General features: G+C 49.3%; 2 protein-coding genes across 3 annotated transcripts in view; one reads left to right on the plus strand and one right to left on the minus strand.

Annotated features, from left to right (window-relative positions):
- The first annotated feature begins 209 nt into the window (after window positions 1–209).
- Window positions 210–4690, plus strand: SH3BGRL3 (SH3 domain binding glutamate rich protein like 3). The gene is made up of 3 exons (XM_054998871.1): window positions 210–410; window positions 1010–1177; window positions 3325–4690. Exons 1-3 carry the CDS (start codon window positions 210–212, stop codon window positions 3388–3390), a joined length of 435 nt encoding a protein of 144 aa, XP_054854846.1. The 3' UTR covers window positions 3391–4690.
- Window positions 4691–6715: 2025 nt separating this feature from the next.
- Window positions 6716–13456, minus strand: part of UBXN11 (UBX domain protein 11) — a 32504-nt gene continuing 25763 nt past the window's right edge. For both annotated transcript variants that reach the window (XM_054999166.1, XM_054999165.1), the window contains 5 exons: window positions 12899–13019; window positions 11426–11529; window positions 10433–10503; window positions 8974–9120; window positions 6716–6918 (listed from right to left, as the gene is read on the minus strand). In XM_054999166.1, coding sequence (XP_054855141.1) covers window positions 6759–6918; window positions 8974–9120; window positions 10433–10503; window positions 11426–11529; window positions 12899–13019 — 603 coding nt within the window. In that variant the 3' untranslated portion in view covers window positions 6716–6758. The remainder of the gene's footprint in view (window positions 6919–8973; window positions 9121–10432; window positions 10504–11425; window positions 11530–12898; window positions 13020–13456) is intronic.

The following is a 13456-nucleotide window of genomic DNA, read 5'->3' on the forward strand; positions in this document are numbered from 1 at the left end:
GCCTGCTGGCGGCCCTAGATGCAGACAACTGGCAGCGAGAAAGGGCCGCCTAAGGCAGGGGCTTCCGCTAAAGGAGTGGCAGGAGTCGACCGTGCCCAGCAGCGAAGGCTGCAGTCCTCCGGGCCTCGCGAGTAAACACGCGCGGGAGCTTCCCGGATTCCGGCCCCACCCGGCCCCGGTCGGCAAGGCTCCCGCGCCGCCTCCCCCGCATGCCCGCGGCTGCCGGCCCCATTGGTCTCCGCGATCACATGCGGGGCGGGGCGGGAAGGAAGCCGCTGCCTCCCCCGCCCTCCTCGGCTCCGCGGCGCTCTGAGCCATCCCGCGGCCAAAGGAGAGGGAGCAGCTGGGAGCCCCGCAGCGCCATGGCTTGCCTCACGGTCTACAGCACCTCGGTGACCGGCTCCCGGGAGGTAAGCGGCGCCAGCTGGCCGGTAGGGGAGCGGGGGTGCTCCCCGGCCCTCCCCCGGCGAGCTCCCTTGCAGCCTCCCTCCCGTAGGCGTGCGCTCCCCCGGGGCTGCCTGGGCGCTTCCAGCGGCGCCTCCGCCCCTGGGCTCCAGATGTGCCTCCCTCCCGGTCTTCGCTTTCCAAGGGGCGGGTTTCTCTCCTGGCGGAAGAGCCCCTTCGCGGCTCTCCCCCCGTGCCTTGTGCTAGGATGACACACGAGCACTCTGGGTGGGGGCAGTCCAGTTCTGTGGTAGGGAAGCGGAGGCAGGAAGAGGCCCGCAGCCCCAGCGGATCCTTTTCGCCCGCCGCCCCTGCTCCCGATCCCCCTGGAGGCGGCCGCTTCTCTCCCTTTTGCCTTGTGGGGCTTGCGTCGAGGGCAGCCCGGAACGCCGTGCCTGCCGCGGGCGCCTGTGCCTCCTGGGCTCGGTCTGCGTGCCAGGAGTCGAGCCGTCCTCCTCTCCTGCTCCTGGCTCTTTTGTTTTGCGGCGCCCTTCACGTGTAGCGCCGCTGCATGTGGAGAAGCCCCGATGGGAGGCGAAATCTTCCCCTTTGGTGTGTGCTGCAGATCAAATCTCAACAGAGCGAAGTGACCAGGATCCTGGATGGAAAGAACATCAAGTACGTTCTGGTGGATATTTCCCAGGATAATGCCTTGCGGGAAGAAATGAGGGCCAAATCCGGCAACCCCAAAGCCATCCCTCCGCAGATTTTCAATGGGGACCACTACTGCGGGGTGAGTGGATGACTGCTGGGTACCTGGAGCCTTGCTAATGGCTGTTAGTGAAACAGGAGCCTGGTGGGTGTAACCGGTTTAGATTGCCAGGAGAACTTTATGTAAGTGCAAGGGAATGCCAATGTTTGATTTGGATCAGAGCCTTAACAGCTGGCTTGCAAATCTATAGGGACCTTCACATATGTATCAAACATGTAAGTTATACATATGAGGGTGTAAGAGCCTCAGTTTTGGAACGTGCAACCTTCAGTGTAAACCAGGCCCTAAGAAGCTAATCCTGTTTGTGCAAATTGGCTGCTGTGAAATTGTCTAAGCCGACCCTCCCTTTCATAGCCCCTGCTTTGTATTCAAGGTTGGGGGGTGGCTTTGGTAGAGAGGATGCAAGCCTGGGGCTTGTTCCTTTGGTCTCCCTTGTGTACAGTACCTGGCCTGCATCAAAAACCGCCCACAGTAAAGAAAGTTAGCTGTGCAAAATTAAGAGGGCCCCGAGATATGCCTGGACAACTTTTGTGAGTGATTTGAAGAAAATTGGAGACTATGGCATTTGGAGTTTAGGTTCTGTTTGCAGGATGCTTTTGAAAATTGACACAGAAGCCCTGCCTGTTTATGAAGACAACTTTCCTAGGAGTGTTGGTAGGCTGCTTGAAGGCTGTTTCTCCTTTTAGCTCAAAATCAAGGGAGTTGCTAGAGGTGGAGAAGGGGGGGCCATTCCCCCCCCCCTTAACCATCTTCTGCCAAGGGTTTCTTATTCCAGATGGTTTTGGAATTAGTAGCGGTGCATGGAGGGAAGTGATGCACCAAAAGGGATGGTGAGCTCAGTGATTGGCTGGCAGCTGGGGAAATAGTGTTGAGAAGGATCTGGCCAAAGAGGCTGTCCTAGTGTAGCTACCAGCATTCTTTGCCACTCCCTCCAGGTAAGGGTACCTGACAGCTAACCAGCTGCAGTGGCCTCTGCAGGCATAGCTCCTATGGGCAAGGGTGGCTCCTGTGGGGTTTGGTGCCCATGCGCACTGATGAAGAATGGGGAGAGGGGAGCTGGCATTCTTAGAGGATGTTGGGAGGCAGGTGCAGGGCATTTGCTGCCATGGCTACCTGGGCCAGGATTATTATTATTGTCAAGCAGTGGCTCGTACTATTACACGGCTAGTCTCTCCCCTGCTTGCCTCAAAATCTCCTGAAAGAGATGCAGCAAAACCTTCCATTGTTATTAACATCAGTTGCCTGACTTTTCTAAGGTTCTGCCACTTCCTTTTGACCTGCCCAGCTGAGCAGAAGTCTATCTTGGAGAGAAAGAGGCTTGTCTCAAATGGCAAGTGTGAAAATTGTGTTAAAAATAAGCTGCAGCCCTCCCAACTGGTGGTAAATTTCCAGTGTGGTATTTAGCCAAATCTGTGCTAAGAAAGAGAGCTCTCCTTGAATGACTTGACAATTTGGCGTGTCTTTTATTGGATTTAAAAAACACACCCTCCAATGGGAGCATCCAAGGCTTTTGGATCCAACCCACAGCAGCCTTGTGGAATTGGACTTCAGTTCCTGAAAGAAGGTAGAAGAACCTCCTTGCTCCAGCTGTAAATTGTGTGCTATTCTGGAGGCTCCTCAGACCCTTGAGAGCTGCTGTTTAGGGGTGGAAGGAGGAGGGGGTAGGGAAGTCTCATTTGGTAAGCAAAATTCTGGATCCAGCTTAGTAGGTTTGTCTTTATTACACAACCTTTGTACCCTTATTCATTCTCTTGTAATGAGTTCTAAATGCAGTCTACTTCTGCATACAGGAGGCAATGTCCTTGTTCACACACTAATTTCTTCTGAAAGGAGCCCTGATCAGGCAGGGCCCTGCACTCTTTCCTTGGCAGGTTCTGCCAAACACTGTGATTGTAGGAGCAGAGACTAGAGAAAGGCAAATCAGGATAGAAGCAGCTGGCAGAGTACTCCAGCTGTAGTGGAGCCCTCTGCTGGGGCGTGAAAATCCCTTCTGTCCCTCATAGCCTGGAGCTATAAAACAGGTGCCTTTGTCCCCAGGGGCTGGCTCTTGTGGTGTTGGAGGAAAGCCCCTCCACTGTCGGAACAAATCTAAAGTGATCCAACCCTTTTGTCTTTTTCCTCTTATCCTTGAATTTGAGTTTTGCGTCTTTGTTTTTCCCACCTGGCAGGACTACGAGTTATTTGTGGAAGCAGTGGAACAAAACACCCTGCCAGAGTTCCTGAAGCTAGCCTGAGTGCATTACTTCTCTTCCTCCATCCTTGCTGGCCTTCTCCCTCCCTTCTTCCCCACCCCAACCAAAACTTGAACTTTGCATTCCGGATGAATCACCACCTAACCTCGCAAGTCAACGTCGAACCTGTCCTGGCCCTGTAGGACCAAACCTCTGCTCCCTTCCAGCTGCCTGACTTCTGTTGCCTGCTTCACTCAGTAGGGCCTTGGAAGGGAATCCACCAAAAGATACTTTGCACATTCCCTCAAATGCCATGCCTTGGTTCTTGTGCCTCTCTGGATAAAGAAATCTGCCCAGTCCAAGGACCTTGGAGTTTGTCTTCCCCATTTTGTTGTAAAAGCTGAACATGGGCTTGGGTGTTGCCTCCCATCTTATCACCATTTGCCCTTCGATGTGCAAACACTCAACACTGCTTGTCCTCTTTCATTTTATTGCAGAAAACTAATACAGCAGAAAGCCTGTTTCTTTTTATTACAAGGCAGTGCAAAAGCACTGCACTGGGTCGTGGGCTGAAACATCCTTCTGGGCCAGAGGAACAGCGGTTGTGTGTGTCTTAAAATCACTTCAACACAATCCAGCACTCTCTTAAGGAAAGCATCTTTAAGCCGGTGGTGAGAGTAGACCTCAGGCTTCATTTACAGCAGTCAAAGGACAGTCTGGTGGAATCCATGACTTCTGAGGTCTGCTCTGCCATCAGCTGTAATGTCCAACGTGATGCTTTCCTTCTGGGAGTGAGCATTTTACAAACATGGACCAAGTGCATTTTTTTTGTTGTTTTGTGTTCCCCCCCTGCTAAAAGCAAAGTTTGTAAAACAGCACTCTCTTCTAAGATGCTATTAAGTGTTGCTAAAAACCTTGCTGTGACTTCCTGTGGTTTTTAAAAACTTGTTTACTTCAAAGATAAATGCCACCCTGCTTATTGATTCCAAAATCCATTTGCCAGTGTTTATGTAGGCTGTGTGTCCATAAGTATGGCTCAGCAGAAAGAAGACGCCTTTGCCCGAGTGCCAGAGACCAAAAGGTCTGACACAACCGCTCTAAGCTAGTCTGTATTTCTAAAATAGGATTTTGTGCAAGGGGTAGGAAGGGCACAGTGCAGCAGCTAAACCAGTAAAGTGGGATGGATGTAACTGGTGATCCTCATTGCCACCCAAATCAAGGAAAGGAGACCTGAGTTTAAAAGCAGCCCTAAACTGCAAAGCCCTGACTGCTGAACTAGAGCCAGGGTTGGGGGGCAGGGGAGGCGTGAGAGCTGCATGGTTCGTGCTGAACTACCTATTAAAATTGGTTTCTTTTCTCTCAACATCTTGATGTGTTTTCTAGAATAACGACCACAGCTGCACACAGGCCCGGAGTGTTCATGGAGGCGGTGCTGGCAGCCGCCTCAAGCGCTGAACTCTGAAGGAGGTGCCATACTGGCCCGTGACGACCCCCCCCCCTCCCCAACCCAGAAGCGGGCCCTGTCCCCGCTCGCCTCCCTGCCCCTTCGCTGCTGCTGCCTGCCTCAGGTGAGGGGGCAGCTCCTGTGCGATGACATCACAAATGACATCATCGCGCAGGGCAGGAGTGCGTACACGGGGCGACGGATGCAAGTAGGTATCTCGCCTCAGGCACCAGAAGCCCTGGCACCGGCCCTGGCTGCACAGTATTTATTGCAAGAACGCCAGGTCACCCTTGGTCATTCCACAGGCTTACCCTGAGAAGGGCAGGAGCCATTCATTCCTGCAGTAGGAAAAGCCTGTTGCACAAAGTTATGCTATGCATAAAGGATGAGTAGATAAGCATTTGCTAGTGGCCGGTGAGAGAGAACCTCGGCTTCTCAAAGGTGCTGGGGTGGTCCAATAGAGGGACCCAGCAGGTCGCTGTGTCAGGAGAGGGATGTTCCTGATGTGTCAGTATGAGAAATGGAAGAGCTCTTGTGGGTGGGGAAATAACAGGTGTGATGCAGGTACCAGTGGTTTGGGTGGTGCTTATGCAAAGAGAACAGTCTAACATTGGCATAGGAAGGCCTTGCATTTTTAAAATCTTTTAGGCTGCATAACTGGTGATAGGCAAGTTGCTGAGGCACTCAAGGACATAACAGTAGGAACAAATTTTAAGTTTGTGTTCAGGAACAGTACAATTTAAAGAGGGGGAGAGAAACTTGCATATATTAGAGTCCGTTCTCCCTGACAGCAATTTCCTGTCTCTTGAAAAAGGGAAACACAGCAGGAAGGAGACTTAGTTCCACACAATGTTAAACACCACTTTAGGCAGAGCACTCTGTTCTTAATTACAATGCTTTCTTTGCACTTTCTGTATTGAAGGGAGCCATTCAAACATGTAGTGTTTCAAACATATAGTACCAGCAGTGCAGTACTATAAGGAAACCCAGAAGGTGTGGGGTAACTTCTGCCCACCCTTCTCTGTACCCGACTCAGCAAATGTGTCCATCTAATGTTGGACTAAGAATGAGAAGATGGGCAGGCTACACAACAGAGCGCTCTGGCTGTTCCCTCAAAGCAAAAAGACTGTGGGCATGGGAGGTAGAAAGCTAGCCCTGCAGAGAAGAATGCCTATGACTTTATCCTGGCTCTGGAAGAGGCAGCCAACTTTCCATAGGTCAGGTTAATATTAAGTGAGCACTGTCTGTCTGGGGATGGAGGTAAATGGGATGATCAAGGGCTTTGTCCACGTTGCAGGAAGAGAGCAGTTCAGCACTCTGTGCGAGGAGTGGGCTGAAATTAGTTGCAGCTTTCAGGTGGGCAAAAGAAGTGGGCCGTGTCAGAGCCCGTAGCTGGGCCCGCAGCTTAACTTCTGAGTGTCCAGCTTACCCTTCCTGGCACATCTCTCCCAGGAGGACCAGGTGGCCAGGCTTCCTATTACAGGGCATAAATTAGTGCACACACCTTACCAGGTTTATTGAGCATACCCTTGAGACCCTGGGGATAGGCTGTGGTATACTATGGATGCTATCGCACACTGGCTCTTTCAGCAGCGCACAGCCTTGGGAGTGACACACTGCACAAGCTTAGCAGGAATGCCAAAAGCAGCAATTGCACCATTGAGCCCAGTTGCGTTCACCTTGGCTTAACAGGGAAAGGCTGCTCAGGGCAGCTCCTATTGCACTGGGGGCAATGGTATTTGGCTGGCTGGGGCAGAGTGACAGGGAACGCATGGGAACAAAGTTGTGTGTGCACCCTGACATTTCTCCACAAAGGAAAGCTGGCACTCAGGCAATCTAGACAGCAGTTCGATCACGGCTCCCTCTGACCCTAAATAACAGCTTCCTTGTTAAGAGCAGAGGCCAACCCAGGGAAGGTGAACGAGATGCATTACTTCCTAGCCAAACAAACAGCAGCCAAGCCTGATGAATCATCCACTGTGAAACATTACAGCTGTTGCCCTTGTAATTTTGGCGGAGGGGCCTTTCTCCGCAGAAGGAGGGCGCCGTTGGGGACCAACCCACACTCCTCCAGGGTCACAGAGTTGTTGCTGTACACCTTCTGGGGGAAAATGCTGAGGATCTCATATGACTCCAGCTCTCCTCCCCTAGAAAAAAACCGTAACAGTTTTTATAAAATGAGAGCAGAAAGGAGTATCTGCGAAGTAATTTGCCACTCAGATTTCAAATGCAAACATTTTAAAAATGCAAATACACATTCACAATGAAATTTTGCTATACCCATAATATTAACAGGCATCAAATGATGAATCACCTAAAAAGTCAAATCCACTGCATGTTCCTCTATCAGGACCATAACCTCTGATATGAAATGTGGCCTCAAAGGTAATATGTAGCATTATCTATCACTGTGTATGAAATATCTAGGGGAATGTCTGGCGAACAGTTCAGTATTAGAGAACATTTGATGTCAGCCTTTGCAAAAAAGAACTATATGGAGTTAATCCTAACTCTCCTACAAACTTAAGACCCAACACTGCCAACTTATAAGTCATTTATTTACTTCATTCTCCATTTTGTCTTCACAACAACCCTGTGATGTAGATTCAAGTAGGAGTGTGGCCAAAGCTTCCATGGTAGAGTGGGGATTTGAACCTGGAGTCTCCCTAGATCCCAGTCCAACACTGGATTAGATGGGTAGGTGTCCCAAGCAGTTGCTTGGAAATCAGGCTGTGGAGGCAGGACACCGAGTTCGAGCCCTCAATTCCCTGACCAGCTGAAAGAGTATGAATGGCATCTATTCTGTTGTAGAACTGCCAATGCCGAGCTGCATGGCTAGTGCTGTATTGATGATCACTTCTGTTTTAGTTCATGGGAAAAGTTACATCAGTTCCCATTCAATAAAGTGAGCATGTGAGTGAGTGGGATACCATTCATGAGATTGGAAAGATGCATGCCTGCATTAACACAATGTTAATTTTGGGTTTAGCCAATGTGTAATGACAAGAAATCATTCTTGCTAATTGTGCATCAAAGTAATGAAATTGGCTATGAATGCTATCAAAAAGTATTCAGAAGTTAACTAAAATTGGAAAGGGGCACAAAAAACTTTTCTCTTTCAGTATACCATTTGGTTTGGGGCCCTAAACATTATTGCAGGATTTTTGAAGAGGATGGGTGGGTAGAAAACCAATCTAGACCCCACAGCAATGATTTTTTTAGAGCAGAAGCTTGCTGTTTTCTGCAAGAAACATTGGGATGTTAAGGGAAGTTAAACAAAAAAGGAGGTGTAAATGTTTGTAACAGTGGCTGGCATTAAGCCAGAAGACTCATCTGTAGCAGTTTCAGTATTTCTGCAGCTGAGCTAGGAAGCTTCTCTGCATGGCCACCCAGAGTTACTCTTTTCCCCATTTGTTCTCTGGGACTGGTGGTCTGTCGTTTCCCAGCTGGCTCAACCACACTTGTTGAGCATAGAACTGACTGGGCTATTAAATAGATTTGCTGGGATCCGGCATATTTTGTGCCCAGCTGATTGCAGTTCTAGGAAAATACCAAGCAGATCAGCAGTGTCAGGAAACGGAGGGAGCTGACATTTGGGAACATGACACATAGTCACTCTTGCTCATTCCATGAGCAAAGGTCAAAATATATGACACGGGTAGAATCAGGAGAATCGGGAAGAGGCTAGATGGGGTGGGGAGGGGACATAGGAGATAAGGTAGTGATATACAACTTGGAGAATGGGGAAAGCATCTTAATCCAACTTGGCTAGGTAGGTCAATCAATTCCAATAGCCCAGGATTTCAAACACAACACAGCATGTCTTGTCCTTCCTAACCTTTCTGGGTGCATCTTAGAACCACTAGGACCTTAATTGCAGCCCAGTTCCCATGGATGTTTTATGTCTACGTGCCCTCTGCCGCACCTCCCAAAAACCTAGTATTGGTCTTGCAGATCCGTCCTGCAAGTGAAAGTGATTTCCTCTGACTGAAGACACTTGCCTGCAATGCAAAAGTACCTCTGGTAGCAGAATGGATTTGCAAGGCCCAACCTCACGACTTTATGGCATGAATAAATTGGGGCAAACTTGAGCAAACATGCATAGATGGAGCTCAGATACAGAAGTCAGCAAAGAGAGATCTTTTCAGTGCAGACTGGCAAACACTAGCTAAAAAACCCACTGGAATGCCCTCTATCCCTACCTGCTTCGGGCAAGGTGCTGGCGCAGGTCTCCAATGGTCTCTGTAAATGGCATTTTGATGATGTATGTCTTCTCCCCATTCTCAGACTTTATTCGAAGAGTTGAGATGTGAGGGTCAGGTGTTTTCTCTTGACTGTCCCCTTCCAACCTGAAAAGCCAGAAAGGTTTAGAGAAAAAAAGTTTTTGTCAGAGACACTTAGACAGATTTGATCATCATCTCTGAGAATCATTTTGAGTGGGTTATGAGCCCCCAGAATGGTGCTGCAAGAATTCCCTGCCACCTGCCTCTTTTTGCACACGCGCATATAGGGGCAGAAGGACAGCAAGACGAGGTTACTAGGCAGGGGAGATTCTCTTTTAGCACAGGTAAGCTCTGGCTCCTCCTCTTCAGATCACATGACTGATATCACATGACTTCTTGCCATGTGCTTGCTGATCAATGAATCCCATAATGCTGCCCTGGGTTACAGGCCAATCCCACATCTGGAAAGGCACAGTTCAAGGTCACATGCTGAGCTGATGCATGCCCAGGACTGGTTGGTCAATGTGTGGGTTGACCGATAAACGAAAAGGTGAGGAATGGATGAAACCTCTTATAAAAACACACACAGTACTAACCAAACAATTGTCCTTTAATGGATACAGAAGATATATCAACTTAAGAAACATTCAAATTTTAAAAGAAGTACTTTGGAATAGGGACCGGTATGGGTTTTTTTATTTGAACGCTTTTGTACTTACATGTATCTTGTGTATTTTTTGTTAAAGGGCAATTGTTTGACTAGGATTGTGTATGTTTTTGTAACATTATATCAGCCCCTTGCATGGGTGACTCATTGCTGATTGCCATCTCTGGAGAAATACCTGCCTGAGAAGATATCCCTGGCCGCACACACTATCCTGCTGTGCCCAGAACGGGGAAGGCACCCTCCAGCATCACCTGCTGTTCCTGGCACATGGCCAAGCAGAGGGCATGCCACTCCTCAGGCTGTACTTAGCAGTTGTAAACCAGGACTTGAGTCCAGTGGTACCTTAGCGGCCAACAAGATTTTCAAAGTGTAGGCTTTTTAGAGTCAGGGCTCCCTTCTTCAGACAGTTGTAGCAGCACAACATGGGCCTGGAGATGGGAAGTGCTTTGGCTCACCAGGAACAGCCAGGCATGTTGCAGGCAGCAGACCATCTTGTGCATGCTTAGCAAGGGGTGAGAAGGATTCCAACAGACTATTCTGAGGAAAGCCCTCTTCATGCAGAAGGGACTGGACTGGGACACCAGTTACCCTGCATCCCATGGAAAGTGAGTTAAGCCCCTGTCCCCCAGTCCTGTTTTCACTTCAGGAGTCAGGCGCAGCCCTTCACCATGAAAACCAAGTTAGAGTTACATCACAGTTCGAGGCTTCTTTTTTGACACGGACTCAAGAACACATCCTCTCACGCAAGAACAGCTGGTGATAGATTTTTACCTCTTCTTCATTGCCATGAGGCTGGGCGTCTCCACCAAAATAACTTCATGCTTCTGTGTCCCGCTAGAGCCCTGCAATCAAAGAAGGAAATCTGGACAAAAACCTGACTAATTGGAGAGTCATGATGCGGCTGATCCTGTCGCACTCAAATCTAGCAAAGAAACAAAGCTAACTTGATGAGGCTGGAGGAAGCAGATTTAGAGTCCTGAGTCATCTGGTGCTAATTGCAAGTTTCTAACTTGCCTACTAGATCGCCCAAACCCTTCTAAAGTGGATCCCTGCCCTCCTCCACCAGTCAATCTGTTTGTTTTAAACAGCAGACAGGGATGCCAAGACATGCTGTGATCACAAGATGCTTGCAGAGATCACAGGGTCGGGAGTCTTTTCCCCCTTCACAAGAGCCTTCCCAGCCAGAGAAGAGAGGGGCATGTCTGCAGGAGCTGCGTCCCACAGTCCTGTGAAGCAAAAACTGAAGTCCTGCTTTGCCCCTTGGCCTTCACTCCCAACCAAAACTAAATGGGAATGTAGGACAGCAGTTCATTCACGTAGCCCAGGGCTGCCTCCCCTGACAACAGCAGCAGCTCTCTGGCTTCTTTCCCCTAACCTACCACCTGAGAACTTCTTGGGGCCAAGCTGGATGATAACATTTGACATGAATTGTCAGGGAAATTGTGTTTGCATGTGCACCAGGATCCAATTTGGCTCAGAAGCATACGTTACAATCTGTGTGTTGGCAGTGCAACAATTAAAGGAGGAAAACAAGAATGGCGATCACTCAGTGGTAGACTTCACGCTTTACTTAGAAAAGCTCTCAGGTTCAGTCTCAGCGTCTCCAATTTAGGGTCATGCTAGACAGCATGTTTGACATGAGTCTGAAGTGTCCTCAGGCCCTGTTTTACCAGAGCTGGTAAAAGGTGCCCCTGGTTATTCAGCTCTCCTGGGTCCAGATTAGGGTCTATCACACACACAACTGGAGAATGGGTGGTGCGGTACCTGCAAGGTTTCTCTGATTTCTCCACGAATATCGATCACTTGCCCATCTCGGATCAGCGACCTTGGAAGTCTGTTCATAAACTGTTCCACAGTGAGCTTGGGACCTGCCACAAGAAAGGATTCTCAAGTGTCGATGCTTTAGAGCATAGAAGAGTGAGGAACGAGTCACCTGCAAAACGAGGGGCCATCGCCCTGACAGCCTGTGTGTGTGAAGTGCTGTCAAGCTGCAGCCAACTTAACGGAGACTCCATAGGGTTTTCAAGGCAAGAGACAGAGGTAGTTTGTCATTGCCTGCCTCTGCACAGCGACTCTGGTGTCCTTGGTGGTCTCCCATCCAAGTACTAACCAGGGCCGACTCTGCTTAGCAGCCAAGATCTGACCAGATCAGCCTAGCATGGGCCATCCAGGTCAAGGCCCACTGAGAACCTGTCAGTCCATTTTTTTTTTTAAATTGTGGTACTCTCATTTTCAAGCCTGATCCATTACAATCCCAGATGTTTGCCATGATCAGCAGTAGCTAGTGGGAGGTAAGGCAGAAGGGAGGCAGAAGAGTTCTTGGGAGCATTTCTGCATTGGGAAGGGGTCATGGCTCAGCGGCAGAACGTGTGCTTGGCATCCAGGAGGCCCCAGGTTCAATCCCTGGCACTAGCAGTTAAAAGGGTCTGGTAATAGGTGATGTGAAAGATACAGACCTGAGAATGCTGCTGCCATTCAAAGGAGCCAATACCAGCCTTGAGAGGCCTGCAGTCTAAGAAAGCAACGTCTGGTTTGGGTTCCTTTAGCTTGGCGCCACGTCTTGGGCCTGTCGGTAGCTCTAGTCTCCTAAACTGGCAATGGCCTTTCCCTAGGGGCCCCTCCTGAATTAAGGGGGAAAGCAGAGGCCTCTCTCCCAAGCTAAAAGAGGCTGGTTCAGACCCCTGATGTGAAAGAGGCAGAAACTCAACCAGTCAACAGCTCTGGTCCTATTTGCCCAACTACTGATGGCTTGCCCCTTCCGCCTCCCTTTCTTGATTTCTACCTCACCCTGTTCTCTTTTCTATTACAATTGATTAGCATCCATTTCCTAGCCAAATGGGGACCGCTGAATTTACATTTATCTCAGCTTTACTTCCTTTTAGATTTGTATTCCAAATTTTCAGCTCCCCCCAGCCCAAACTGGCTCACAGCTCATTCACAAAAGACAACTGCATTAAAAAAATATGAAACCATACAAGAAATGAATCCAGGAGGGAAAGCGAACTGAGCATGACAAAAGATAAATGTTTATCTGATTAGAGCGCTACCCTAAGTCTGCAGTCCTGTTTTATTCCATTGCTTATGGTGTTCCAATTGCATTGATTTACTTGTGCAATCTGCCTGGACTTTCAGTGAGAAAGGCAGACTATCAGTGAAACAAAGCATTTAAAACACTGGATTAAAGCCAGCTCTGGGTTTGAGTAGCTGAAAAAAGAAAGAACCCCACCACCGTTTCACCTGGAATCTCTGTTGTTTCCTTCATCCCACTTGGTTTTGGATGGCCAACGATCTGGCCCTGGCCTGGAAAACTCTCTGGCAGCTGCCTCTCCCGAAAGAAGACGTCTCTTTTGTCGGTGACCTATTGAATAGAGATGCCAGTTGCTGGTAAGTGTCCTGCCTGCCTCTGGACTCCAGAGGTCAGTGTTATGCAAGTATTATACAGTGCCAGCCCAGCATTGGCTAGGAATGGAGCATCAAACAAAAGTCTCCACTGCTCTCTGGGGAAACCTCAAAAAGGACGTTCACGTTAGCCAAAGCAGCTGCCCTCAGAATTCAGAGTGGCAGGCCAATCTGGAAGAAATTTCAGTGGTGGGGGAGCAATTGCCCCCTCCTGCCCCAGAATGTGAGGCAGGGGCATGGTGCCTGGGAGCACTCACTACTACTTTCTCCCCTCCTTGTATCCCATTCATGTGTGAAGCAAGAGGCTGCCCCTGGGAAATCTCTGAGGACACAACGGGAGCTCCCTCCCCAGCCAGCATACAACAACAACATACAACATCCATTCAGTGCTTTGCT

Source organism: Eublepharis macularius, chromosome 15 (assembly GCF_028583425.1).
Source record: "Eublepharis macularius isolate TG4126 chromosome 15, MPM_Emac_v1.0, whole genome shotgun sequence".
In the NCBI taxonomy this organism is placed as follows: Eukaryota; Metazoa; Chordata; class Lepidosauria; order Squamata; family Eublepharidae; genus Eublepharis; species Eublepharis macularius.